We start from the raw sequence: 27,718 nt of genomic DNA on the forward strand, positions 1-27,718 counted from the left end.
ATTACAAGCGTGCGCCACCACGCCTGGCATAGTCTTTTCTTTTTGAAACGGTCTCACTGAGTTGTGAAGGGCCTTGCTTAGTAGCTGAGGCTCTTCGTGAACTGTGATCCTCTGGCCTCAGAATCCCAAATGCTGGGATTACAAGTGTGCGCCACCACACCCAGCCAGAGTTGTTTTTAACTCAAAATATTTACATTGCCAGACATGATAACACACACCTGTTATTCCAGTAGTTGGGAGACTGAGACAGGGGTATTGCAAGTTTAAGGACAGCCTAAGCAATTTAGTGAGACTCTCAGAAAACTAACAAGAGTCTGTTTCAAAACAAAAAATAAAATAAAAAGGGCTGGGGGTATAGCTCAGAGGTAGAATGCTTCTGGATTCACTCCCTAGTACTGCATACAACAACAGAACATTAGGCCTGGTGGCACATGCCTATAATCTCAGTAATTGGGAGGCTGAGACAGGAGGATCACAGGTTCAAAATTAGCCTTAGAAACATAGCAAGACCTTGTTCGAAATAAAAAATAAAATAAGGCTGGGGGTGTAACTTAGAGGTAGAATACCTCTGGGTTTAACCCCTACCACCACAAGAAAATAAAAATCATTAAAATTTTAAAAATTAAAATATTAATAGTTGGGCGTGGTAGCACACACTTGTAATCTCAGTGTTTAGGAGGCAATGACAGGAGGATTGTGGTTTGCAGACAGCCTCAGATACTTAGTGAGGCCCTTTGCAACTCAGTGAGATTCTGTTTGAAAATAAAAAGTAGGGCTGGAGGTGAGCTCGGAGGTAGAATGCCTCTGGGTTCCACTCCCAGTACTGGGGGGAAAAAAACACAAAATATTAGTTGTGAAGAAAACACAGGATATGTAATAATAGTACGCTGATAAGAGAGTGATAGCAAGTATTGCATTTTTATTATATTTATAAAAATTTATTTCATCTAGCTATCTCATTGGAAATATTTTATTGGAACCAGCCATTATTTCTCCAGTTTAAAGTGTAGTCAGTCAAATGAACTAAGTACACTTTGGGGGGAGGTGATACTGGAGATTGAACGCAGAGGCATTCTACCTTCAACACACACTCAAAGCTCAATTTTATTTATGTGGAAATAGGCTCTTGCTACGCTGATAGTACTGGGATTATAGATGGGCACTACTATGCCTGGTTCCCCACCAACCCCTTTCACTAAAAGTATCTAGGTATTAGTGAGACATGAATCTCAACAATTCTTCATATGTGGTGTTCGCGTACATGAAAATTTGTCTTAAAATATGCATTGGAGTTTGAATTAGGTGTTAATATATAGGATAGAAATAACTAAGTGAATGAATCTAGAAATATATCACTATTTGAAAATATGTGTATTTATGTTTTGTGACAATTTTTTTGTTCGCTTCCAAAGAAGTATCTATAAATTACAACTCAAAGAGAAATATTTGTTGCAGAATATACACGTTCAACAGATATTTATTTTCTGGTAATAAAAAATGGTATAACTTCTCTCTGATTTGTTATGTGTTCTGTTTTTTCTCAGAAACATATGAACCGGATGGTTATAACCCTGAAGCTCCTAGTATTACCAGTTCTGGTAGGTCACAGTACAGGCAGTTCTTTTCAAGAACACAGACACAGCGCCCTAACTTGATTGGCCTAACATCTGGAGATATGGATGCAAATCCAAGAGGTAAGAATGCCTTGAGCATTTTTCTGAAGATAATGTAATGCAGTAGTTGGATATAGTTATGACATATACATACATACATATATACATAATATATTTTTAAACCTCATCTGAGGAAATTAGCACACTTAACAGAAACTTTTATTTTTTGCGGTGCTGGGGATGGAACCCAGGGGCATTCTACCTCTGAGCTACAGTCTCAGCCTTTTTTTGTGTGTGTGGTACTGGGGATGGAACCTAGGGGCTTTCTACCCCCGGGCTACACTCTTAGACCTATTTTATATTTTATTTGGAAACAGGGTCTAACTAAGTTGCTGAGAGTCTCGCTAAATAGCTGAGGCTGGCTTCGAACCTGCATGATCCTCCTGTCTCAGCCTCTCAAGTACTGGGATTACAAGGGTACGCCACCACGCCAGGCTTCCCAGCCCTGTTTTTTATTCTTTATTTTGAAACAGGGTCTCACTGAGTTGCAAAGGGCCTCATTAAATAGCTGAGGCTGTCTGCAAACTGTGATCCTCCTGTCTCAGCCTCCCAAATGTTGGCATTACAAGCATGTGTCACCACGCCCAGCTACACAGACTTTATAAAGGATATTCTTTTTTATTTCAGTGGTGGTACTGGAATTGAATTCAGGGACATTTTACCTCTGAGTTATACTCCCAGCCCTCTGTTAATTTGTTTTTTGAAATAGGGTCTAACTAGGTTGCTGAAAATCATGGTAAATTGTTGAGGCTGGCTTTGAATTTGCAGTCTTCTGTCTTTGCCTCTGAAGTACAGGATTACAAGCATGTGCCACCAGACTGGGCACATGTAATCATCTCAAAAAAAAAATTTTTTTTTTTCAGTGCTGGGGATTAAAACCAGAGACATTCTACCTTCAACCTACACTTCCAGCTCTATTTTTTAAAAAATTCATTCTTTATATCTTTTTGAGGTACTAGAGATGGAACCCAGGGGCTTCTACCTCCAAGCTCTACCCCGAGCCCTATTTTTTATTCTTTATTTTGAAGCAGGGTCTCACTAAATTGCAAAGGGCCTCACTAAGTAGCTGAGGCTGTCCATGAACCATAACTGTCCTGTCTCAGCCTCCTAAATGCCGGGATTACAAGCATGCGTCACCACACCTGGCTTCTCACTAGGTTGATGAAAGTCTCAATACTTACTGAGACTCCTCAAACCTGCGATCCTCCTGTGTCAGCCTCCCAAGTACTGGGGTTCTTGTTATTATAGTTAGAAACCTAGTATTTAATTTCATTTGGGGTGACTTGTCATGTGACATGGCATTTTTCTGACCTAATCGTATGAAGAGCACTTCTTTTCTTCATTATTCTGATTTATTAGCTTGTCTTTACTGCCATTGACAATATTATTACCACTGTGCTCAAAGATTTTGTGTCATGATCATACCAGGTGCTTTGATATAGATGTAATCTCCCATAATTTTTTTTACAAGAACCTCATAAATGAAGTTCTTTTTTTTTTTTTTAAACGAGTGAAGACGGCCGGGCGTGGTGGCACACGCTTGTAATCCCTGCGCTTGGGAGGCTGAGACAGGAGGATCATGTAGGTTCGAAGCCAGCCTCAGCTACTAAGTGAGGCTCTCAGCAACTTAGTGAGACCCTGTTTCCAAATGTAATATAAATAGGTCTGGGAATGCAGCCCGGAGGTAGAAAGCCTCTGGGTTCCACCCCTAGTACCATCCAAAAACAAACAAACAAACAAACAAACAAACAAACAAGTGAAGACACTGAGGCTTAAAGAACTTGCCTAAGATCCCATAGGTTTTAAGTAGCAGGACTAGAATTTAAATCTAGGTTTATCTAACTCTAAGAATATATTCTTCTACTTTCTTTGCTAATTACCTAAAATTAGTGAGACGATCATGTTCTCAATGATTTCAAGTGTTCCCTTTTTCTTTTCTTTTCTTTTTCTCTTTTTGGTGGTACTGGGGTTCCTGGAAGTCCTACCTCCGGGCTACACTCCCAGACCTATTTTATTTTTGGAAACAGGGTCTCTTAAGCAGGGAGGCCGGCTTCGAAACTGTGTGAACCTCCTGTCTCTGCCTCCCAAGTGTGGGGATTACAAGCGTGCACCACCATGCCCGGCTAAGTGTTCCCTTTTTCTATCTGTATGTTCATACATGTAATCCACAGGTAATCTCTCTCACTGTAGAAGTCATACGTTTGCATATTACAGACTTGCTTTGTCTTAGAAAAGTCATGTAACTTCCAGATAGTTTTTGTTTTTATACATATATAACACACTATAATAAGGAAAAGCAGAAGCCAGGCATGGTGGTGCGTGCTTTTAATCCCGGCTTTTGGGAGGCTGAGACAGGAGAATCGCAGTTTACGGACAGCCTCAGCTACTTAGGCCCTTTGCAACTCACTGAGACCCTGTCTCAAAATAAAGAATAAAAAAATAGGGCTGGTTGGGTAGCTTGGAGGTAGAATGTCCTTGGGTTCTATCCCCAGTAGCTAAAAAAAGAAAAGAAAAACACAGTAATAGTTGAAAGCAAGATGCACTGCTGAATGCTGAATTAATGAATAAATATTAGTTTCAAAAGATTCACAGCCGGGCGTGGTGGCACATGCTTGTAATCCCAGCATTCGGGAGGCTGAGCCTGGAGGTTCACGGACAGCGTCAGCTACTTAGTGAGGCCCTCCACAACTCAGTGAGACCCTGTTTCAAAATAAAGAATAAAAAATTGGGCAGGCGTTGTAGCTCGGAGGTCAAATACCTCTGGGCTCCATCCTCAGACACAGGGGAAAAAAAAAGAAATTCACTGGGGATTGAACCCAGGGGCATTCTACCTCCAAGCTACACCTCTAGCCTTATTTTATTTTGAAATAGAGTCTCACTAAGTTGCAGAGGGCCTCCCTAACTGCAAAAATAAATAAATAAAAATAAAGACATAATAAAAATAAAGAAATAAAAAAATAAAGAAAAGCATTAGACAATGCCAGGTTGTAATAACAATTATCTAAGCATAATGGCATCTCAGAGTCCAGAATGCAGTGTGCTCTCACAATTGCTATCTTCTCAGCTTTGTGAAAACAAAAATCCTATACAAGAGCAGGAAGCATGTCTATTTACTAGTTTATCCCACAGCCTACTACATTTTATCAGCTATAAAATACTTAGCTGCTCAAGAAATACAGGTTGAGCCGGGCGTGGTGGTGCACGCTTGTAATCCCAGCACTTGGGAGGCAGAGACAGGAGGATCACGCAGGTTCGAAGCCAGCTTTGCTGGCTTAAGAGACCCTGTTTCCAAATAAAAGTATAAGATAGGTCTGGCAGTGTAGCCTGGAGGTGGAAGGGTTTCCAGGAACCCCAGTACCCACCAAAAACCAAAAAACAAAAAAAAAAAAAAAGAGAAAGAAATACAGGTTGAGTGAATGAATTTTTGCATCATAATTTTTCTGTCATGCTGATGAAATACAACATACTACTGTTTGCCCACCCACATCCTTAACTCCGGTAATGTGTTATTCTTTTCTGGCAGTTGCTAAGATTAGGAGAAATATTAGTATGCCTTTTCCCCCACAGATAAACTATTATAAATATTACAGTATTATTAAAGTATTTTAGTCGTGGCTGCTGTGAGTGAAATAGGACAATTTAATATATTAGCTTTGAATTTTCTCCACAACTTTTAAGATGAAGTTTTAAATCAATAGAAAGTCAAAATCCCACATGAATGCCCTACCTTTGGGCATGAATGCTCACTTGAGTATTTTCTTTTCTCTCCCATGCTGCCCTGTCTGCTCCTTTCCTCTTCTCACATTTTGTTTCCTGAGCCACTTAAAAATAAGTTATAGATAACTGTGACATAAAAATAAGACAGAAGCCTATATAAGTCTAATATTATAACCACACATAAGAAAATCATAGTTCTATAATATATTCAATACTTATGTTGTAGTGAACTTGTGGGAGCACATCAGGAGGCAGATAATGTCCCTTCATTAGTGATACCAAGTTTGCTCTCTTGCCTAAGGTGATAATTTTTTAATATCTCCATTGTAAAGTAGATCATTTGTGGACTGGTTGTTTGTTTGTTTGGTGGTACTGGGGTTTCTGGAAAGCCTTCTACCTCCAAGCTACACTCCCAGGCCTACTTTTATATTTTTATTTGGAAACAGGGTCTCTTAAGCCAGCGAGGCTGGCTTCGAACCTGCGTGATCCTCTTGTTTCTGCCTCCCAAGTGTGGGTATTACAAGCGTGCGCCACCGTGCCTGGCTGGACTGGTATTTTGGCACCATATAAATATCTTCTTTAGTAGCCATTCTCTGGTAATTTTTTTCATCAATTGATGACCCATGTTTAAGGTAATTTTTTTTCTTTCTTTTTTGGTACTGGGGATCGAACCAGGGGCAGTCCACCTCTTGGCTATACCCCCAGCCTTATTTTATATTTTTAGTTGGAAACAGGGTCTTGCTAACTTGCTGAGAGCCTTACTAAGTTGCCGAAGGTGACTTTGAACCTGCGATCCTCCTGTCTCAGCCTCCCAAGTACTGGGATTACAAGTGTGTGCCACCACGCCTGCTTCTTAAGTTAATTATCATATTGGTATTGCCTTTGAGGTTTTTTTTTTTTTTTTTTTTTTTTTTTTTTTTGGTCTGGGTATTGAACTCAGGGGGTCATTCTACTTCCGAGCTATACCCCCAGACCTATTTTATTTTTTATTTGGAAACAGGATCTTGCTAAGTTGCTGAGAATCTCATTACGATTCTGGGGCTGGCTTCAAACCCTGTGATCCTTTTGTCTCAGCCTCCCGAGTACTAGGTTTATAGGTATGTGCCACTACACCCAGCTTGCCTTTGAGTTTTTAAACTTAGATTTTTTTTTTTCAAAACGAAGAAAAAAAGCCGAGTGTGGAGGTGCACACTTGTAATCCCCACGCTTGGGAGGCTAAGACAGGAGGATAGCAGGTTCAAAGTCACCTTCGGCAACTTAGGTTTGAAATCAGCCTTAGCTACTTAGGCTCTCAGCAACTTAGTGAGACCCTGTTTCCAAATAAAGTATAAAATAGGTCTAGGAATAAATAAATAAATAAATAAATAAATAAATAAATAAATAAATAAATAAATAAGTTAGTAAGTAAGTAAGTTAAGTAATTAAGCAAGCAAGCCAGCCAGCCAGGCATGGTGGCACATGCTTGTAATCCCAGCATTTGGGAGGTTGAGACAGGAGGATTGTGGTTTGCGAACAGCCTCACCTACTTAGTGAGGCCTTTGCAACTCAGTGAAACTCTGTTTCAAAATAAAGAATGAAAAATAGGGCTGGGGATATAGCTCAAAGGTAGAATGCCCCCCCTGGGTTTTCAGTAGGGGTGGGGGGAGAAAATGAAGCATTTTTATTTTTTCTTGCTGCTACACCTTCCTAAAAAGGAAACAGTAATATTTGAATGCTAGTCATGATACTTTTTAGCTATTAGGCTAAATATTTTCATCATTTGAAAATTCACTAATATGAATTTTTGTTTTCAACAGCTGCTAATATTGTCATCCAGACTGAACCACCAGTTCCAGTTTCAATTAATAGCAACATAACCAGAGTAGTTCTTGAACCAGATAGCCGGAAAAGAGCTATGAGTGGTTTGGAAGGGTCACTCACAAAGAAACCTTGGCTGGGAAAGTAAGAAAAATTGCTAATTAATAGTATCTAATTGTTTTTGTTGTTTTACTTACATCAGTTAAATTGTTTAAAATTAAGAGTTGTCACTTATCAATGATATTCAACTGATGTGTCTTGGCTATGGTTAAAGGAGACATTTTTAGGATATCCTCAAAATAAAAAAGCCGAAAGTATAATAGATATGTATAATTTGTACTTACTTTTTTTTGATGTGTGTGATTCTAGGGATTGAACCCCCTGATGTGTTCTATTTCAGAGCTACGCCTCCACCCTTTTTTCTGTTTTATTTTGAAACTAGGTTGCTGAGAGTCTGGTTACTGAGGCTGGTTGTAAACCTGTGATCTTCCCAATCTTCAGCCTTCCAATTACTGGGAATACAGGTGTATGCCACCATGCCTAGTTTTGTACTTACCTATTTCTCCACCTAATGCATGGTTCCCAAAGTGGGCATAACACCCAACCCTCCAAGGTGTTGGAATAGAATATAGATACATAAAAGAGTGCAGATTTGTTATCGTACCTTTCAGTTTATTTGCTTAAAGAAGTAGATTTTCAGGGGTGTACTGAGTAATTTTTCTAAAAATAAGTTTGGGAACATCTAAGTTCTAATCCAATATTAAAAATTTTTGAGATACTGGAAATGAATAGAAATGAAGAAAAGTTCTGTACCTTTGTAGAAGTTGAAAGATGCATAATTAAAAAGTGGTGTGTGTAGGGCTGAGTGTGGTGGCGCATGCTTGTAATCCTCGCACTTGGGAGGCTGAGACAGGAGGATCGCAGAGGTTCGAAGCCAGCCTCAGCTACTTAATGAGGCTCTCAGCAACTTAGTGAGACCCTGTTTCCAAATAAATTATTAAAAAAAAAAAGGTCTGGGAGTATAGCCCAGAGTTAGAAAGCCTCTGAGTTCCACCCCCAGTACCCCAACACATACACACACACACACACACACACACACACACACACACACACACACACAAAAGTGTGTGTAGTGCATGCCTGTAATTCCAGTACTTGGGAGGTGGAGACAGGAAGATCTTAGGTTCAAAACCAGACTCAGCAACTTAGTGAGACCCTTTTTCCAATTAAAAAATAAAAGAGGCTGGGTGTGGTCACGCATGTTTGTAATCCCCGTGCTTGGGAGACGGAGACAGAAGGATCATGCAGGTTCGAAGCCAGCCGTGCTGGCTTAAGAGACCCTGTTTCCAAATAAAAATATAAAAATAGGTCTGGGAGTGTAGCCCAGAGGTAGAAGGGTTCCATCCATCCCCAGTACCAACAACAACAACAACAAAAAATAGTACTGGGATTATGGCTCAGAGGTGGGATTCCTCTGGGTTTAATCCCTATTAACACCAAATAAGAAGGAGGAGGAAAAAAATATATGTATATACACACACATATTTTTATATATTTATATGTTTTATGTATATTTGTGTGTGTATGTATGTGTGTGTGTGTGTGTGTGTGTGTGTATATATATATATATATATATACACACACACACACATGTAACCAAAAGCATATAAATATGGTTGCTCTGTTCTGTTTTTGCTTTATTGATAGGCTTTAATAGTTGTAGATGTTTTTAACATCTGTCAATATATCTATCTATCTGTATTTTTTGTGTGTGGTACTGAGGGATTGAACTCAGAAGCATTCTACCTTTGGGCTATATCCCCATCTCAATTTTATTTATTTGGAAGCAGGGTCTCACTACGTTGATGAGAGTCTCAGTACTTGCTGAGTTTGTCCTCGAACATGTGATCCACTTGTCTCAGCCTCCCAAGTACTGGGATTACAGGCATGTGATACCACACCTGGCTTTAACATACAATTTCTAATGTCCATTGGTCCTCTTCTTTCTGTAATGTTTTTTTATTTACTCTCTTTACACCTGTTCTTTTATGATAAGGATTATGTGAGAATTGCTTAGCAGTTTTTGAAGAACGCGAAAGGCTTACAAAAGCCATTTTTTAATAAATACAAACTTCACCTTCTTTGTTGATATATCTTTTGGCCAGGCGTGATGTGGGAGAATTAACCAAGATTATTATTTGTTTCAGACAAGGAAATAACAATCAGAGCAAACCAGGATTCTTGCGAAAGAATCAGTATACAAACACCAAATTAGAAGTCAAGAAAATTCCTCAGGAATTGAACAACATTACCAAACTCAATGAACACTTCAGTAAATTTGGAACTATTGTTAATATCCAGGTAAATGTGGCTACATCAGTGACAGAATCCATGTGTTTTATGGATCTTTAAAGTTCACCTTGCATAAATAAGTCAATAGTAATTCTTTCTGTGTGTGTGGGGGGGGGCATATTGGAGAATAAACCAAAAGGCATTCTGCCTCGGAGCTTCACCCTTAGCCCTATTTTTTTTTTTTTTTTTTTTTTTTTTGTGGCGTACTAGGTATCGAACCCAGGGTCAATTTACCTCTGAGCTATACCCCTGATCTATTTTTTATTCTTTCCTTTCTTTTCTTTTCTCTTCTCTTCTCTTTTTTCTTGTGTGTGTGTTGCTGGGTGGGAACTGGGGGTGGAACCCAGGGGTTTTCTACCTCTGGAGTTTACTCCCAGACCTATTTTTTTTATACTTTATTTGGAAACAGGGTCTCACTAAGTTGCTGAGAGCCTCACTAAGTAGCTGAGGCTGGCTTCAAACCTGTGCGATCCTCCTGTCCCAGCCTCCCAAGTGTGGGGATTACAATCATGCACCACCACACCCAGCTTATTCTTTATTTTGAAACAGGGAGTCACTGAGTTGTAAAGGGCCTTACCAAGTAGCTGAGGCTGGCTGTGAACTGCAGTCCTCCTGTCTCAGCCTCCCAAATGCTGGGATTACAAGTACGTGCCACCACGTCCAGCCCAGCCTTGTTTTATTTTTATTTTGAAACAGTCTCTGCAGGTTGATGAAAGTCTCACTACCTGCTGAGGCTGTCACACTCAGACTTGCGTGTACCACCACTCCTAGTTAGTCAGTAGTAATTCTGATCATCTCTATTAAGTGTTGTAAACTTTAATATATATATCTCTATACCCACCTTTATGATAGAATTGTTAGGCTGAATTTGTTTTTTTCTACAACTCCTTCCTGAAAGATAGTTCTGTCTCTCAACAAATGAACCCCACACACACATACACATTAATGTTCTAACTTGGCAGCTGAGATTTTTATTACTTTTAAGATTGTAATCTTGTTTATAGACTGAATTTTATATTAATGGTGAAATAGTAATTGGTTAAGGATGGCTCAAATGTTGAGAATTTTAGATGATGTAATACATACAAATTCAAGTAAATTGTAGCTTTTCTATTTTGTTGATTTCTTGTTAGGTATTTGAATTTATGGTTTGGTATTATTCTGTAAAGGAGGATGTTTAAAGGCTAATTTAAGATGGAATTTCAGTCTGCTCCTCATACTTACTATCCTTGAACCCAAATCAAATTGAGTTTAAGAAAGCATTGTGGCCAGGCCTGGTGGCGAACGCTTGTAATCCCAGCTTGAGACAGGAGGGTCACGGACAGCCTCAGCTACTTAGTGAGGCCCTTTGCAACTCAGTGAGACTCTGTTTCAAAATAAAGAATAAAAAATAATGTCTAGGGGTGTAGCTCAGAGGTAGAATGCCCCTGGGTTTCATCCCCAGTACCACAAAACTAGAATAAAAAGACAGCATTGTGGCAGGTGTGGTGGTGCATGCTTGTAATCCCAGTACTTTGGAGGCAGAGGCAGGAGGATTGCAGGTTCTCAGCCAGCTCAGCAACTTAGTGAAGCCTTGTTTCAAAATAAAAATTAAAATAGGGCTGGGTGTGTAGCTCAGAGTTAGAACACCCCTGGGTTCAACCCTCAGCACCCCAACCCCAGAAAAAAGAAGAGAAAGTAGTATTGGGGGAATTGGAATTTTAAAGAACTAAGCCAGAATATTCTTTTTGAGAAGATTTTAAGCAGTTTCTTTTTCATTGGTGCAGAAAGTAGTACATGCTTACTGGCTGTGGTGGCACATGCTTGTAATCCCTGTACTTGGGAGGCTGGCTAAGATGGGACGATGGTGGGTTTGAGGCCAGCCTTAGCAATTTAGTGAGGCTCCCAGCCTCACTAATGAGACCCTGTTTACAAATTTAAAAAAAAAAAAAAAAAGGTCTGGGGTGTAGCCTGAAGGAAAAAGCCCCTAGTACCATCCTTAGTACCAGTTTTATAAGTAATTACAAACACAGTAAACACAAGTGAAAAAACAAATCATCCAAATCTTGCTGCTTGGCAATAATGACTTTGGATCTTTTGATGAAAAGACATACAGTTTTTTATATGGAAGGACACAGGTACACACTTTTCTTTTTAAAAATACTTGAAGCCTGGCATGGTGACGCATGCCTCTGATCCCAGTGCTTGGGTGGCTGAGATAGGAGGATCCCAGGTTCGAGGTCAGCCTCAGCAACTTAGTAAAACCCTGTTTCAAAATAAAACATAAAAATAAAACATAAAATAGGGCTGAAGGTTCAACCCCTTTTAACACACACACACACACACACCTTGACACAAAAAATATAAAAGATATGATCATACCAAATATCCCTATATTTTTTCTCTTAAAATTTCCTACATTATTATTCTTTTTTTTGTTTGTTTTTATGTGGTGCTGGGGTTGAACCCAGGAACATTGTTCCTCTGAGCTACACCTCCAAAGCTGTTTTATTTTTCATTTGAACCTGTGATTATCTTGTTTCAGCCTCCTAAGTACTGGCACTATAGGCATGCACCACCACACCTGACCCTATATCATTATTCTTTATGGCATTTAGAAAATTACGTGGCTTAATGTAGATAGGTGTAGTCTGCTTAGGCTGCCGTAAAAAATACTGTAAACTGAAATAAGCAAACAACATAAGTGTCTCTGGCAGTCCTGAAGGCTTTGGCTCCTGGTGAGGGCTCTCAGCTTTGCGGACAGCTGGCTTCTTACTTTGTCTTCATATGGCAGAGAGATTGAGAGGGAAATTTCTTTTATCTGTCATAAAGCCACCAACCCTGTCTATTTAAGGCCTCAAGCTTATGACTCATTTAACCTAATTTACTTCCTTAAAATAGCTTTATCTCAGTTAGAGGTTAGGGCTTCAACATACATGTTGAGGAGACATATTTAGTCCATAGCAGTGGGTCATAATTTATTTAATATTCTCTGTTCTTGAGAATTTATATTGTTTCTATTTTCTTAAAGGTTGCTTTTAAGGGTGATCCAGAAGCAGCCCTCATCCAGTACCTTACCAATGAGGAGGCCAGGAAAGCTATATCTAGCACAGAAGCAGTTCTGAATAACCGATTCATTCGAGTCCTGTGGCACAGGGAAAACAATGAGCAACCAGCTCTACAGTCTCCCACACAGCTGATTCTGCAGCAACAGCAAACACTGAGTCACCTCTCACAGCAGCACCATCATCTGCCACAGCATCTTCATCCACAGCAAGTGCTGGTGCCCCAGTCTCCTCCCTCATCGGTTCATGGAGGTATCCAGAAGGTAATCTGGTTCCAAGTCTAGTCCTACCCTCCTCACTAGTATTTCCCATTTTATGGCCCTTGAGTGGTATTTTGTTTGTTTTGTTTTCCCCAATACTGAGAATTGAACCCAGAGGTACTGTACAACCGAGCTACATCCCTTTTTGTTTTTAATTTTGAGACATGATCTTATTAAGTTGCTGAGGCTTGAAGTTTTGACCCTCCTGCCTCCATCTCCCAAATATCTGTTATTAGGTGTGTGCCACTGTACCTGGCTGGTCCTTGAATTTTCAACATTAGAGATGCTTATAACTTTTTTTTTTTCTGTACTGTCGATGGAACCCAGGGGCATTCTACCCTCTGAGCGACACCCCCAGCCCTATTTTTTTTATTCTTTCTAATTTTGTTTTGTTTTTTGGTGGTACTGGGGTTCCTGGAAGCCCTTCTACATCCGGGCTACACTCCCAGACCTATTTTATATATTTTTTTGGAAACAGGGTCTCTTAAGCCAGCGTGGCTGGCTTCGAACCTGCGCGATCCTCCTGTCTCTGCTTCCCAAGCATGGGGATTACAAGCGTGTGCCACCACGCCTGGCTTCTTTCTAATTTTGAAACAGGGTCTCACTCCGTTGCAAAGGGCCTCGCTTAGAAGCTGAGGTTGTCTGCAAACTGCGATCCTCTGGTCTCAGACTCCTGAATGCTAGGATTACAGTCATGTGCCACCACTCCTGGCTGAGATACTCATGATTTGATTTGCAAGTCAGTAGCCTCTGTACTCCTGGAAGCTTATTAGTAATACAGACTCTTAGGTCTCATTCCATTCTAGTGTTTAAAAATTCCTATGGGTGAGGCCCAGGAAGCTGTGTTTTAACAAACTTTCCAGGTTATGTACCCTAAAGTTTAAGAAGTACTATTCTACATCAGAATCATTTTCTTAGCCGCAAATTCCTAGGCCTCACCCGTGAGACCAAGTCCTTGGAGTAGGTCTCCAGAGATAAGGCCTAGAAGTCTACAAGTTTAAGATTACATTGCTGCACAGCTCTAATCCTAGTACTTGAGAGGCAGAGATAGGAGGATTACAGGTTGTAGGCCAGCCTCAGCTACTTGAGGCCATCAGCAACTTAGCAAGACCCTGTTTCAAAGTAACACATAAAATAGGACTAGGGATGTAGCTCAAAAGTAGAGAAGTAGACTGATCTCCAGTTCCAAAAAAAGGGAAATACTCTTGTTTACTATACACACTAAAAGTACAATAACTATTTACCACAGAACAACTGAATTTAGAACCACTACTTATTTATTTGGAATCTCCTATGTGTCTATGCATTTATCCTATGTTTTCCTGTGCAGGAAAATTGTCTTCTTTTTGAAACTGCAGAGGCTGCTCCGAGGGGATTGGGTTTTGACTGCTGTATTCATTCTCTCCCTAGTGCCTAAATTAGTGTCTACTACATACTTCTTTTGACATTTTAATGAACAGATGAAGGAAGAAAAGGACAAACACCACATATTAGAATCATTCAAAAATCAACAAATAATGACAATCTCTACCTAGGTGTTTTCATATGTAAATTAAATACATTCAGCCAGTTGTGATTGTGCATGTCTGTAATCCCACTACTTGGGAGGCTGAGATAGTAGTACACGTTCAAGGCCAGCCTCAGCAACTTAGTAAGACCCTGTTTCAAAATTTACAAAGGGGGGTGGTATCTGGGGTCATAGCCTGGAGATAGAATGCCCTGAATTCAACCCCCAGTCCCCAAAACATAGAAACAAAATTAAATGCATTCAAATATTTTTAAAAAGTAGTCCGTACAGTACATAGTTTCAACTATATTTTATCATCTTGTTCATGATTGCTAAACCTTCATTCATATTTTTGTGTGTTACCCACATCATGATTCAGAGGTCACTACTTGCTTAAGAATTGAATCCGTAGTAAAGAGTGATACCATAACTTCTGTGATTATATTCAACTGTGTTCTATTAATGTAGCCCAATATTGCCTTTGAGGTGATCATTTTAAACTGTAATTCATACTAAGCTGTTATTTAAAGTCTTGTCTTTAAAGCAGTACATATTGGAGGGAGTAGCAAAAAGTTATTAGCAATTTTTAGTGTATATATGCATGTATTTTAGTAACTTATTTTTGGTGCTAGGGATTGAACCTAGGTCCTTATACATGCTAAGTGCTTGCTCTGTATGCCCAGATCTATGACATACTTTAGATATCAGAAAATGTGTGGATGATATATCATTTGTATATTCACCTCACAAAAAAACAAAAATTTTACAGATAACCGTTGTATCCTCCCATTTCCATTTCTGTAGAAGCTTCCTCGGAAAAATTACTTTCTTGAATTTGTCTCGTTCTTGGGCGTGTTTTTAAACTTTTAGGACACATATTTTTATTTTGTATGTTCAGATGATGGGCAAACCACAGGCATCAGGTGCATATGTTCTTAACAAAGTTCCTGTCAAGCATCGTCTTGGACATACGAGTGGTAACCAGAGCGATGCATCACACTTACTGAATCAGTCCGGGGGTGCTGGGGAGGAGTGCCAGGTAGGCATTTCTGTGAACTTTGTATATATTTTGAGTGGTCCAATGGCACAAAGAAATGAACACATTGATTTAGATTTATAATGCCTTATTTCCTTGGTCAAGTTTGACACTTACCTGTGGGAGGTGTACCTGATTACCATAACTCAGTCAGAAATTTGCTAGTTAATTTTTTTTCTATTTCAAGCTGAGTAGGAATTTGCATTTTAGCTTTTTGTTAATGATAGATATCTTTATTTGTCCATTTTATTCTCTTTAAGAACACAGTGAAAGGAATTCTGCTGTAATAAAAAATCACACTAGGAAGACTGAAATAGGAGGATAATAGTTTCAAGGACAGCCTCAGCAACCAACTGCGACCCTAATTCCAAAAGAAAAAAGAAAAAAAGAAAAGAAAATAGGTCCAAGATTATAGCTCGGAGGTTGAATGTCCTTGGTTCAATCTCACCAAAAAAAAAAAAAAAAATCATACTTTGAAATATGGCTTTAGCTTATTTAGGAATATCTATATGATAAATCTTTTAGCATGGTGATTGTTGAAAAAAAGCTAGGTAAATACCCAAAAAAGGAAGAGTACAAGGGGCTAACCTCCAAAATACTGTAAAGTACCTGTAACTGAAAAACTTTGCTATTGGCACATAATTAGACAGACTGAATAGGTAGAATGAATAGAAAATCTACAAGTAAACTCAGTTGCAAATAGGAATTTATTTATTTATTTATTTATTAGCTATACTCCCAGCCTATTTTTTATTCTTTATTTTTGAAACAAGGTCTCACTGAGTTGCAAAGGGTCTAAGTAGCTGAGGCTATCCGCGAACCGCAATCCTCCTGTCTCAGCCTCCTGAATGCTGGGATTACAAGTGTGCGCCATCACACCCGGCTTCTCTTGTGTGTGTGTGTGTGTTTAAATTGGTGCATTGTATTCATACATTATAATGGGGTAAAAAACTTGTGTAGACATACATGCATGCATCACCCAGTTAACCCCTATCCAATCCCCATCCCATTCCCTCTTCTCATGCTTGGCTAAGTGGTTGACTTCGATATGTTTAAGTACATCATGTGCTTTAGAGAGTTTGTTTCTTCCCCCCTCCCATCCCCTCAGTTAGGTTGTCTTATTTGCTCCTTTATAGGATTTCCTTTTTCATCTAGAGTTCCTCCCGTGACCCTTTTCTCCTTAGCTTTCACCTATTAGGGAAAGGATCTGATTTCTTCTTTTTTGTGACTGACTAATCTCACTTAGCATAATGTCCTCCAGTTCCATCCATTTCCCTGAAAATAATGTAATTGTGTTTTTTTTTTATGGCTGAGTAAAATTCCATTGTGTATATAACCCACAGTTTTTTAATCCATTCATCTGTTGATGGACATCTTGGCTGGTTCCATGGTTTGGCAATGGTGAATTGTGCAGCTTTGAACATAGATACACATCAGTTAGTTTGGTAGTTTGATTTCCTTTCTTTTGGGTTGATACCCAGAAGTGGTATTACTGGATCAAATGGTAGATTTGTTCCAATTCTTCTGAGGATTCTCCATACTATTTTCCAAAGTGGTTGCACTAATTTGCAATCCCACCAACAATGTTTTAGAGTTCCTACTTCTCCACATCCTCGCCAGCATTTGTTGTTGTTTGTGTTTTTTTTTTTTTTTGAATGATTGTCTTTCTAATTGGAGTTAGGTGAAATCTCAGGGTAGTTTTGATTTGCATCTCTCTGATTGCCAATGATGTTGAGCATTTTTTCATGCATGTATTGACCATTTGAATTTCTTCTTTCTTGAAGTGTCTATTTAGTTCACTTGCCCATTTTTTGATTGGAAGATTTGGACCAGATAGATCATAGTGTCCCATGTAGTTCTGCTCTGCCTTAAAGAAGGGGATTACGCCAGGCTTGGTAGGGTGCACCTATAATCTTGGGAGGCTGAGACCAGGAGGATCACAGCTTCAACAGCACAGCAACTTAACCTGATCCTACTTAAGAATTTTTTATAAAAAAAGAAAGCACTAGGAGCTGGATGTGGTGGTGCACGCTTGTAATTCTAGTACATGGAAGGCTGAGATGGGAGGATCCAGGTCTGTGGCCAGCCTCAGCAACTTGTGAGGCTTTCCATAACTTAGTGAAACCTTGTTCCAAAATAAAGAAAAAATAGGGCTGGGGGTGTAGCTTGGAGGTAGAATGCCTCTGGATTCAATCCCCTAGACCACACACAGAATAAAAAAAAAGAAAAGAAAAGGAATCTAAATACCAAAACCAACAGAATGAAGATGGCCACCTTCTGGTTTCTTTCAAAGTCAGATCTGTGAGCCAACTACTTGTTAATTGATTATAAATATATGTTTGATTCGTTATGTATGTTATGATTATAAGAATTATGATTCTTAGGAGGATTTCCAGTTATTAGAAATAGGGGTTCTTATTGTCATTTCACTCATGGAAAATAACTTAATATAGTAAGTACTCTTCAGCAAAAGACCAACAGGAACACACATAGTCAAAACAAGTTGAATTCATCATTCAGTCAGGGGGAGTATACATGATGAAGCCATGGGTATTACATGAACTTGTGTTAGAACTTGGCTTGTATTAAGTGGTTTGCAGCAGGATTTAAAGAAATTATATCTTAATAAGTCTTACCTAGAAAGGAAAACTAAAATGATCTAAAAGTACACATTCCCAAACTTACTTGCTTGCTGACCACTTTTCAGGAAAAAAAAAAAAATATTAACCCCCTATTTGGGCATTCCCATTGCTTCCTTTTATTCAGCACTTTCTTTTGTACCTAAGCCTGTCACCACCCCCTGGATCACTCCAGTGCCCTCTGCACCAGTATTGCCGACCTTGGGAATCTATAATCTAAAGCTGTAATTGGTAAAGAAGCATTAATCATAAAAAGTTGCGCTGCATGTGGGCAGCTTTGCCCCATAGATTTATTTGTTTTTGTTTTTTTTTCTGCACAGCATTAAAAATATTCCTAAAAAAAAAAAAGCAGCAGCAGTCATTTATATTATTCTGGGGAGAGGGATTATCAGTTATTTCGTGGTTGAGATATTATTCATGTTTTTGCTGTGTTCAGTCATTATAAAGTGGTCTTGATTTTGTTGTGATTCATCACAGTCTTTGAAGAATGTCCTTATCTGATGTTACTGTTTTGTGAAATTGTGCTTAACAGGACACTAAGGTCTATCTGTGAGTGGCATTCCAGCTCTGCCAGCTCCTTTATGTTAGGGTTAGGGTCTGCTCTTCTTTTTCTTATAAGTTAAAAAGAAGAAAAATACAGGATTATAATTCAAAGTAATGTTAGGGCTAAAAATGAAAAATCTCTTTGCCTTTTTAGTAACAGATTTATGTATAAAAAGTTAGCTTATAAATGAAGGTTTTAAATATAAAAAAAGTTAAGCCCTAACAAGTATAGAAATATATAGTGTAAAAAATAATTTTAGTCTTTCTAAAAAATCATTTTAAACATTTGTAAGATAAATTATTTTATGTATTCCCTATTCTTTGTTTTTGTTTTTGTTTTTAGGTATTTTCAGCTCCAGGCCATCCAAAAACGATTTATAGCTCTTCAAACTTAAAGACGTCTTCAAAGCTTTGTTCAGGGTCTAAATCTCATGATGCTCAAGAAGTTCTTAAAAAAAAACAGGTACCAGTCTCCATTCTTACCAGAGGAAAGGACTTAGTGAATTCTTAAGTAATTATGTTCACATCTTTAAATCAGTTCATGTTTTAAACTACATTATAATGCTATACCTTAGCCAGGTGTGGTAGCACGCTCTTGTAATCCCAGTACTTGGAAGGCTGATACAGGAGGATTGCAGGTTTGAGACCAGCCTTAGCTACTTAGGCCCTCTGAAACTTAGTGAGACATTGTTTCAAAATAAAGAATAAAAAATTGGGCTGAGGGTGAGGCTCAGAGGTAGAATGCCCTTGGCTTCAACCTCCAGCACCACACATACACACACACAAAAGGAGCATAAAATAGGGTTTGGGGTATACCTCAGAAGTAGAATGCCCCTGGGTTCAATCCCCAGTGCCCCCCACACACACCAAAAACAAATCAACAAAATGCCATTCCTTCTTTTCCATTTAATGTGTACTTGAGATAAAATAAAAGAAATGAACCAACAGAAGAAATATTTCACAGGTTTTTTTTTTCCACTGGCTGAGTTACCAGAGCTGACCATGAACTTGATAGTGCAGATTGAACCCAGGGGCATTCTAACTCTGGAGTTACATCCCTACATGTATGTATGTATGTATGTATGTATGTATGTATGTAGCACTGGAGATTGAACCCAGGGGCATTCTGCTTCCAAGCTGTACTCTCAGCCCTATTTTATTTTTATTTTGAAACAAGGTCTCACTAGTAATGAAAGTATCACTATTTGCTGAAGCTGTCCTTGAACCTGCAAGCCTCCTGTGTCAGCCTCCAAAGTACTTGGTTATAAGCTTGCATCACTATGTCCAGCTTTTTATTTTTGAAACAGAGTCTTGCTAAGTTGCTCAGGCTGACCTTAGACCTGTGATTCTCCTGTCTTAGCCTTCCAGGTACTGGGATTACAGGCATGTACCAACAGACATTTTTTTTTAGAACTGGGGATGGAACCCAGGGGTGTTCTACCGCCAACCTATACCCTAGTTCTAGTTGGTTTTTTTTTTTTTTGTTTGTTTTTTTTGTTTTTTTTTTGGTGGTGCTGGGGATGGAACCTAGGGGCCTTCTACCTCCAGGCTATACTCCCAGACCTATTTTATATTTTATTTGGAAACTGGGTCTCTTAAGCCAGCTAAGACTGGCTTTGAACCTGAGTGATCCTCCTGTCTCAGCCTCCCAAGGGAGGGGATTAAAGCGGGCGCCACCACGCCCGGCTCTTAGTTCTAGCTTTTATTCTTTATTTATTTTTTATTTTTTATTTATTTATTTTTTTTGCGGGTCTGGGGATGGAACCCAGAGGCATTTGACCTCCAAGCTACATCCCCCTGCCCTGTATTTTATTATTTATTTTGAAACTGGGTCTCACTGAATTGCAGAGGGCCTCACTAAGTAGCTGAGGCTGTCCGCGAACTGCGATCCTCCAGGTCTCAGCCTCCCGAATGCTGGGATTACAAGCTTGTGCCACCACACCTTGGTGTCACTAACTTGTGGAGGGTCTCACTAAGTGGTGAGGCTGGCCTTGAACCTGTGATCCTCTTGTCTCAGCCTCTCAAGTACTGAGATTACAAGCCTGTGCCACCACACCAGGCCTCTCCTGTTTTTTATTTTTTTATTTTTGTAGTACTGTGGATTAAATCCAGGTCATTCTACTGCTGAGATACACCCCTAGACCTTTTTTTTTTTTTTCTTCATTCTTTATTGTGAAATAGAGATCTCAGAAAGTTGAGGAGGATCTTACTAAGATGAGGCTGGCTGCAAACCTGCGACCCTCCTGTCTCAGCCTTCCAAGTACTGGAATTACAAGCATGCGCCACCATGCCCAGCACTTCTCTTGTTTTTGATTAGGAGGAAAGTCTTGGAGAAGGATGGCCCAGAAGAAATATATTGAGAATAGAGTAGCATTATCTATCATTGGCAAATTTTGTTATCTCTTACTAATTTCTTTTTTACCTTTCAATACAGGAAGCAATGAAGCTGCAACAAGATATGAGGAAAAAGAGGCAAGAAGTGTTAGAAAAGCAAATAGAATGCCAAAAGGTAAGATAAGAACTCATTCTTTGGAATTAATGTGTAGATTTTATTTACAAAGATATCTCTAATTACTAAGTTTTTAAAGCTTATATTTACTCAGCAGAGTTTTACTTTTCTATTTATTTTATAGATGTTGATATCCAAGTTGGAAAAAAACAAAAACATGAAACCAGAAGAAAGAGCAAATATAATGAAGACTTTGAAAGAGCTTGGAGAAAAGATCTCACAACTAAAAGATGAATTGAAAACATCTTCTGCGGGCTCCACACCATCCAAAGTAAAGACAAAAACAGAGGTATCTATTTCCATTTTCATTTAACTAAGTTTTTGAACATCTGCCTCAGGCTTAGCACTTTGAAAATATAGTGAAAGCCTTAGGTAGCTACTAACCTAATGGGGAGATAGACAGAAAATTAGAGGATAAAATTTTTTCATTGTTTCTATAGATGCTAAGTACTCTCTTGAGAAGAGTGGAAATCCCATTTGAACAGGAATGTGTTTTGTTTTGGTTTGTTGTTTTTGTTGGTGCTGGCTCTGAACCTGCGCGATCCTCCTGTCTCTGCCTCCCAAGCGCAGGGATTACAAGCCTGCACCACCACGCCCAGCACCCGGCCCTTTTTTCTGTTTTTTTTTTTTGTTGTTGTTGTTGTTGTTTGTGGTACTGGGGATGGAACCCAGGGACATTCTACCTGTAAGCTGTACCCCAACCCTATTTTTTTTTTCTTTATTTTGAAACAGGGTCTTACTGAGTTGCAAAGGGCCTCACTAAGTAGTAGTTGAGGCTGTTCTTGAACCACGTGATCCTCCTGTTTCTGCCTCTCAAATGCTGAGACTATAAGTTTGCGCCACTATACCCAGCATTATTCTTTATTTTGAAACAGGGTCTCACTGAGTTGCAAAGGGCCTCACTAAGTAGCTGAGGCTGACCATGGTCCTCCTGTCTCAGTCTCCCAAATGTTGGGATTACATGCCTGCGCCACCAAGCCAGGCCCATTTAAATCTAATTTTATTAATTCCTATCTGTTTCTTTATTCTAGGAGAACACTTGCTTTACATAGAGGTCTATTACACCACAGCTCTAGAGTGGCCTTTTAGATAAATTCCAGCCCTTTTAGAACTGGGAATAATTGTCAGCTATGTAGAATGCAGTCATAATATATAGCCTATTATATTTGAAGTTATGATTCTCTGTCATTATAAGTATATAAAATATTTAATTAGGACTGCTTTTCTAAAGTGTAGTAAAATGTTATTTTTATTAAAATTTCCCCAGTTATAGAAAGAACATATGTACTTTGTACTTATTTATTTTTAAGAGACAGAGCCTCACTATATTGCCCAGGCTTGTCTCAAACTTCTGGGCTGAAGTGATCCTCCCACCTTAGCCTCTACAGTAGCTGTGACTACAGATATGTACTACCACACCTGGTTATATGTAAGATTTTTTTTTTTTTTTTTGGTAGTGGGGATGGAACCTCCGAGCTACATCCCAAGCCCTATTTTTTATTTTTTACTTCGATAGAGGGTCTTATTAAGTTTTGGAGGGCCTCACTAAGTTGCTGAGGCTAGCTGCAAACCTGTGATCCTCCCGTCTCAGCCTCCCAAGTACTAGGATTACAAGCATGCACCATCACACCCAGCTCTTATGTGCTATTTTGATTTGTTCTCATTTCTGTGTTTGTGTGTGATAGTGTTATTACAGGTTTTTTAGTTGTTTTTTTTTTTTTTTGGTGGTACTGGGAACATAACCTAGGGGCATTCTACCTCCAAGCTACAGTCCCAACCCTATTTTTTAGTCTTTATTTGAAACAGGGTCTCACTGAGTTTCAAAGGGCCTCACTAAGTTGCTGAGGCTGTCTGCAAACCACGATCCTCCTGTCACAGCCTCCTAAACACTGGGATTATAAGCATGTGCCACTACACCCAGCTTTACATGTAAATTCTAAAAGTTAGATTTTGCGGCAGAAAAAACATCTTTCAGAGCCATGCCACCTAGAACTGATAAATATTATGTCTCATAAAGAAAAGAATGGCAACAGTTATAGGTTTCTGTCTGAAAGTAATTCTGTAACTTTACCTTTGTACTATTAGTAAACAATTGCTGCATAATTTATTTTCTCCATTATGTTTTATTTATGATGCTTTATTATGTGAAAATTATTCTTAGCTCCCTCATCTCAGATAATTTCTCAGGGTCTAATTTTTAGGTCATCTTTTACAGTAATGCTACTTTTTATTTTCTAGTGATGTCATGCTGTCTACCTATTTGCAGTATTACGTCTGTAAAGTACTTTCCTTAAAGCACCTATGTTTGTTGTATTCTCTCATTTTCCCAAAAGAGATACTTGTCATTGTGTAATTTTCTCAATAAGATCTTGGAAGTTATTTTTTTTTTAAATGCTTTTTTACTCTTAATTTTTCTAAAGGCCCAAAAAGAGTTACTAGATACTGAACTGGACCTCCACAAGAGGCTGTCCTCAGGAGAAGACACAACAGAATTACGGAAAAAACTCAATCAGTTACAAGTTGAGGTGAGATTTAAGATTTAGCCCACTATATTTAATATCTCAAAAAAATAGTTTTCTCTTTTTTTTCCCAAGGTTTAGTCTAATGATGTGTATTATATTCTACCTTTTGTTGTTGTTATTCAGGCTGCACGATTAGGTATTTTACCTGTGGGTCGAGGAAAGACCATGTCCTCTCAAGGTCGAGGAAGAGGCCGAGGCCGTGGAGGAAGAGGGAGGGGCTCACTAAATCACATGGTGGTGGACCACCGCCCCAAAGCACTAACAGTTAGGGGATTCATTGAGGAGGAAAAAGATGAATTACTTCAGCATTTCTCAGTAAGTTTTTAACATAGCAAATGCTAACTTTCGAAACACTGTATTTAGCAATTTCTTTGCTACAGTCTGTATAAATACTAAATGTTTTTTAGATTAGAAAGTTTAGCTGTAAAACCATTCATATTAGCAAAATCTTATTAATATATTTGAAGATCAAGCAGTAGCTCTTGCTCTTTAATTCCATCATGTTCCACATAAATGCATTTGTAGCGACAACTTGTTCCCAACCTACATTTGGTTTTTGTTTTAGGATTATTACATGCTTTACCAGGTACTTTTAGTCAGTGAGTGAAAACAATCTGGTACCAAGGCTAAATTCAAGAAATGTATTTATTGGGATACTGGGCTTGTTTAGTTATATTCTGTTTGCAATGCAGCAACTTACTCTAGGCAAACATACAGACAATTTGCTATAGGCAATGTCTTTATTTTTTGGACATGTACAGTGTATCTTCTCTTTCCAGTAACTCACTCACTCATTTAGCAAATATTTATTGAGCTGGAAGCCAGGTGCAGTGGTGCATATCTGTAATCCCAGTACTTGGGAAGCTGAGACAGGAGAATTACAGATTAGTGAGACCCGGTTTCAAAATAAGAAGGGCTAGGGTGTAGCTCAGTGGTAAAGCAACACTTCATTCAATTCCTAGTACTACACACACACAAAATAAAAATTTATTGAGCTCTAACATTTTCATACAGTTACTCTTAAATAATTGTATAAATGTGAAACTATATACATGTTTAATTTTGTGTATTAAAATGTGAAAAACTAAGCTTAAAATGTCACCCAAGGCCATACATTTAATAAGTGCCAGAACCAAGATAACAAAACTTCCTTATTCTCAACTTTTTTTTTTTTTTTTTTTTTTTGGCAGTACTGGGGATGGAACCCAGGGGCATTCTACCTCTGAGCTATACCCCCAGCCCTATTTTTTTTTTTAAGTCTTTTTATTTTTTATTATTTGTTTGTTTGTTTATTTATTTATTTATTTAATTTATTTTGCAGTACTGGGGATGGGAAGCCCAGGGGCATTTTGCCTCCAAGCTACACCCCCAGCCCTATTTTTTAGTCTTTTTTTTAAATTGAAACAGGGTCTCACTGAGTTGCAAAGGGCCTCACTAAGTAGCTTAGTTGTCCGCGAACCACAATCCTCCTGTCTCAGCCTCCCAAATGCTGGGATTACAAGCGTGGGCCACCATGCCTGGCTAGTTTTTTTATTTTTGAAACAGTCTCACTGAGTTGCAAAGGGCCTCACTAAGTAGCTGAGGCTGTCTTTGAACTGCGATCCTCTAGTCTTAGCCTCCCGAATGCTGGAATTACAAGTGTGCGCCACCATGCCCGTCTTTATTTTCAACTTTTTTGAGAGAAAAATGTTTTCAGTCCTATTATGTGTTAAAAATGGTGAGGGAAGTTATGAACTACAAGGCTCCACTCCAAGCGTATTTATTGGTTTGATGCTCATTAATTTTACCCTGACTCGTGGAGAGTGGGTGGCTATTATAAAGAGTGTCCAGATTTGAGTGTCATCTGGCTATAATTGGTTCACTCTTGACCTAGTTCTTTCACCTTTGGGACCTTTATTTTCCTTAAGTTGGAGAATTGCTTTAAAGCGACATTGAGGAGTAAATAAGGTAATATATGATGGAGTATTACACAAGTGTGGGGTATTGCTTTTGAAGACTGCCAGAAATGAGACTGTCCTCAAACCTGTGATCCTCCTTTCTCAGCCACCTAAATATTGGGATTACAAGCATGAGCCACCACACTGAGCTGACTTTGTTCTCTTAATGGCAAATGTCTAAAATAAAAATTTTCTTGCTAAATAAGATGGGCATTTACACTCAATACCAGCTCCAGTGAGGGGATGTTAGATTATGTAAAAGAGTTTTTATACATTTGACTCCTTGCAGAAAATTCTGGTTACAAAAATTAGGTAATCTTGTTAAGTAGGACGTGGTACGTTCCATCTTGAGGGTCACTGAGACTTAGGTGGATGTGTAAAATTTGACCCAGAAGTCATGCGCAAATGGATCTCTTTGTTTCTTAAAAGTAGAATCATTCTAGAACTTCCAGTAATAACCAGATTATATGGGCATACATGTTTGATAAATCTTCAGTGTGGCTTTCAGTTGGCAGATATGGGTATGCCCAGGCCTTTGGAGAAAAAGCAGATAAAGCCAAGGTAGATGAAGTAATGCCAATAACAAAATAGTGCCATTGGCTTGGGAGGTAGGGTGATAAAAGATACCTACTACCAGGGGCATTCTTACCCTAGTAAGAGCTACGTGGACAATTTAGTATGCTTTCTATGAGTAATGATTTAAATGTTATTGTGAAGCTGGGTATAGTGGCACATGCCTGTAATCCCAGTACTTGGAAGGCTGAGACAGGAGGATCACAGCTTTGAGGACAGCCTCAGCAAGTAGTGAGACTCTCATCAACCTAGTGAGACTCTGTTTCAAAATAAAAATAAGAAATAGGGATGGGGGTATAGCAGGAGGGAGAATGCCTCTGGTTCGATTCCTGGTATCACACACACATACAGCCTAAATATTATTGTGAATAAATTTAGCATACTTAAAAAAGGGGAATTTATTTTTCTTTTTGTGTGTGTATGGTACTGGGGATGGAGCCCAGGGGCATTTTGCCTCCGAGCTACACCCCCAGCCCTATTTTTTATTTTTATTCTTTTATTTTGAAGCAGGGTCTCACTGAGTTGCAAAGGGTCTCACTAAGTAGCTGAGGCTGTCTGCGAACCATGATCATCCTGTCTCAGCCTCCTAAATGCTGGGATCACAAGGGTGTGCCACCACACCTGCCTGGAATTCTTTTTTAATATTTGGCTTATGCTTCTGGAGGGCGGGAAGCTCAAGAGTGTGGCACTGGCATCTGGCAAGGGCTTTTGGGCTGTGTCATAACAGCAGAGGGGAAGCCAGCGTGAGTGAGGGAAACAGCAGGAGGAGCTGGGCTTGTTTTCCTAACAACTCACTGATGACCAGGCCACTCCTGTAAGAACGGCTTCAACCCATTAAGGAAGGCTGTACCACCCAGTCACCTCATTTTTTAATATATGTAAACTTTTACCAGTGTGTTGTAATTATACATCATGGCGAGATTCAAGGTGATACAAACATACATGCACAGATCACTTGGTGAATTTCCTCCATATCCCCTCCCTGTGCTTCCCCATACGTGTTATTGAGATTGGTAATGATGTCTTCATGTGTGGCCACAACCTTATTAGAACTGTACCTTCCTCCATCCTCATTTTCTCCTCTCACCTCACTCCCCCAGGCCCTTCCACCATTATCTTGGTTTCTCTCCTCATTTGAATGAGGTCAAAGGGAATTCTCTGTATAAGATCTTTCATATCTCACAAGGGCTAAAATAAAGTCCTCATTTTCTTATTTTGTACTGGGGATTAGGTCAGAGGCATTCTGAGTTGTACCCCAGCCCTTTTTATTTTTTACTTTGAAACAAGGTTTGCTAAGTTGCTGAGAGTCTTTCTAAATTGCTGAGACTGGCCTCAAACCTGTGATTCTTCTATCTCAGCCTCTCAAGTACTGGAATTATCACCATGCCTGGCTAAAATGTGTGTCTCCCCCCCCCCCTCTTTCGTGGTGCTAGGGATTGAACCAGGGGTATTTACATCCAAGAAACATCTCCAGCCCTATTTTATTTTATATTTGGAAACAGGGTCTCAATAAGTTGCTGAGACTAGCTTCAAATCTGTGATCCTCCAAGTATTGAGATTACAGGTGTTTGCCATGATGCTTGGCTAAAGTCTGTTTTTATATATCCTT

At 39.1% G+C, this 27,718-nt stretch overlaps 1 protein-coding gene across 4 annotated transcripts in view; it reads left to right on the top strand.

The window, feature by feature from the left end:
* LOC308278019 (RNA-binding protein 27) overlaps window positions 1–27,718 on the top strand; it is a gene marked incomplete at both ends in the record, with an annotated part of 104,397 nt that overhangs the window by 63,095 nt on the left and 13,584 nt on the right. For 3 of the 4 annotated variants that reach the window (XM_080717586.1, XM_080717587.1, XM_080717589.1), the window contains 10 exons: window positions 1,545–1,694; window positions 7,187–7,331; window positions 9,395–9,548; window positions 12,550–12,846; window positions 15,249–15,389; window positions 18,912–19,031; window positions 21,003–21,077; window positions 21,202–21,366; window positions 23,498–23,602; window positions 23,723–23,914. In XM_080717586.1, the coding sequence (XP_080573712.1) occupies window positions 1,545–1,694; window positions 7,187–7,331; window positions 9,395–9,548; window positions 12,550–12,846; window positions 15,249–15,389; window positions 18,912–19,031; window positions 21,003–21,077; window positions 21,202–21,366; window positions 23,498–23,602; window positions 23,723–23,914 (1,544 nt within the window). The remainder of the gene's footprint in view (window positions 1–1,544; window positions 1,695–7,186; window positions 7,332–9,394; window positions 9,549–12,549; window positions 12,847–15,248; window positions 15,390–18,911; window positions 19,032–21,002; window positions 21,078–21,201; window positions 21,367–23,497; window positions 23,603–23,722; window positions 23,915–27,718) is intronic. The other variant, XM_080717588.1, reaches the window with a different exon arrangement.

The sequence above is a fragment of the Muscardinus avellanarius genome (genome assembly GCF_963383645.1).
Source record: "Muscardinus avellanarius genome assembly, chromosome: 1".
Lineage (NCBI taxonomy): Eukaryota > Metazoa > Chordata > Mammalia > Rodentia > Gliridae > Muscardinus > Muscardinus avellanarius.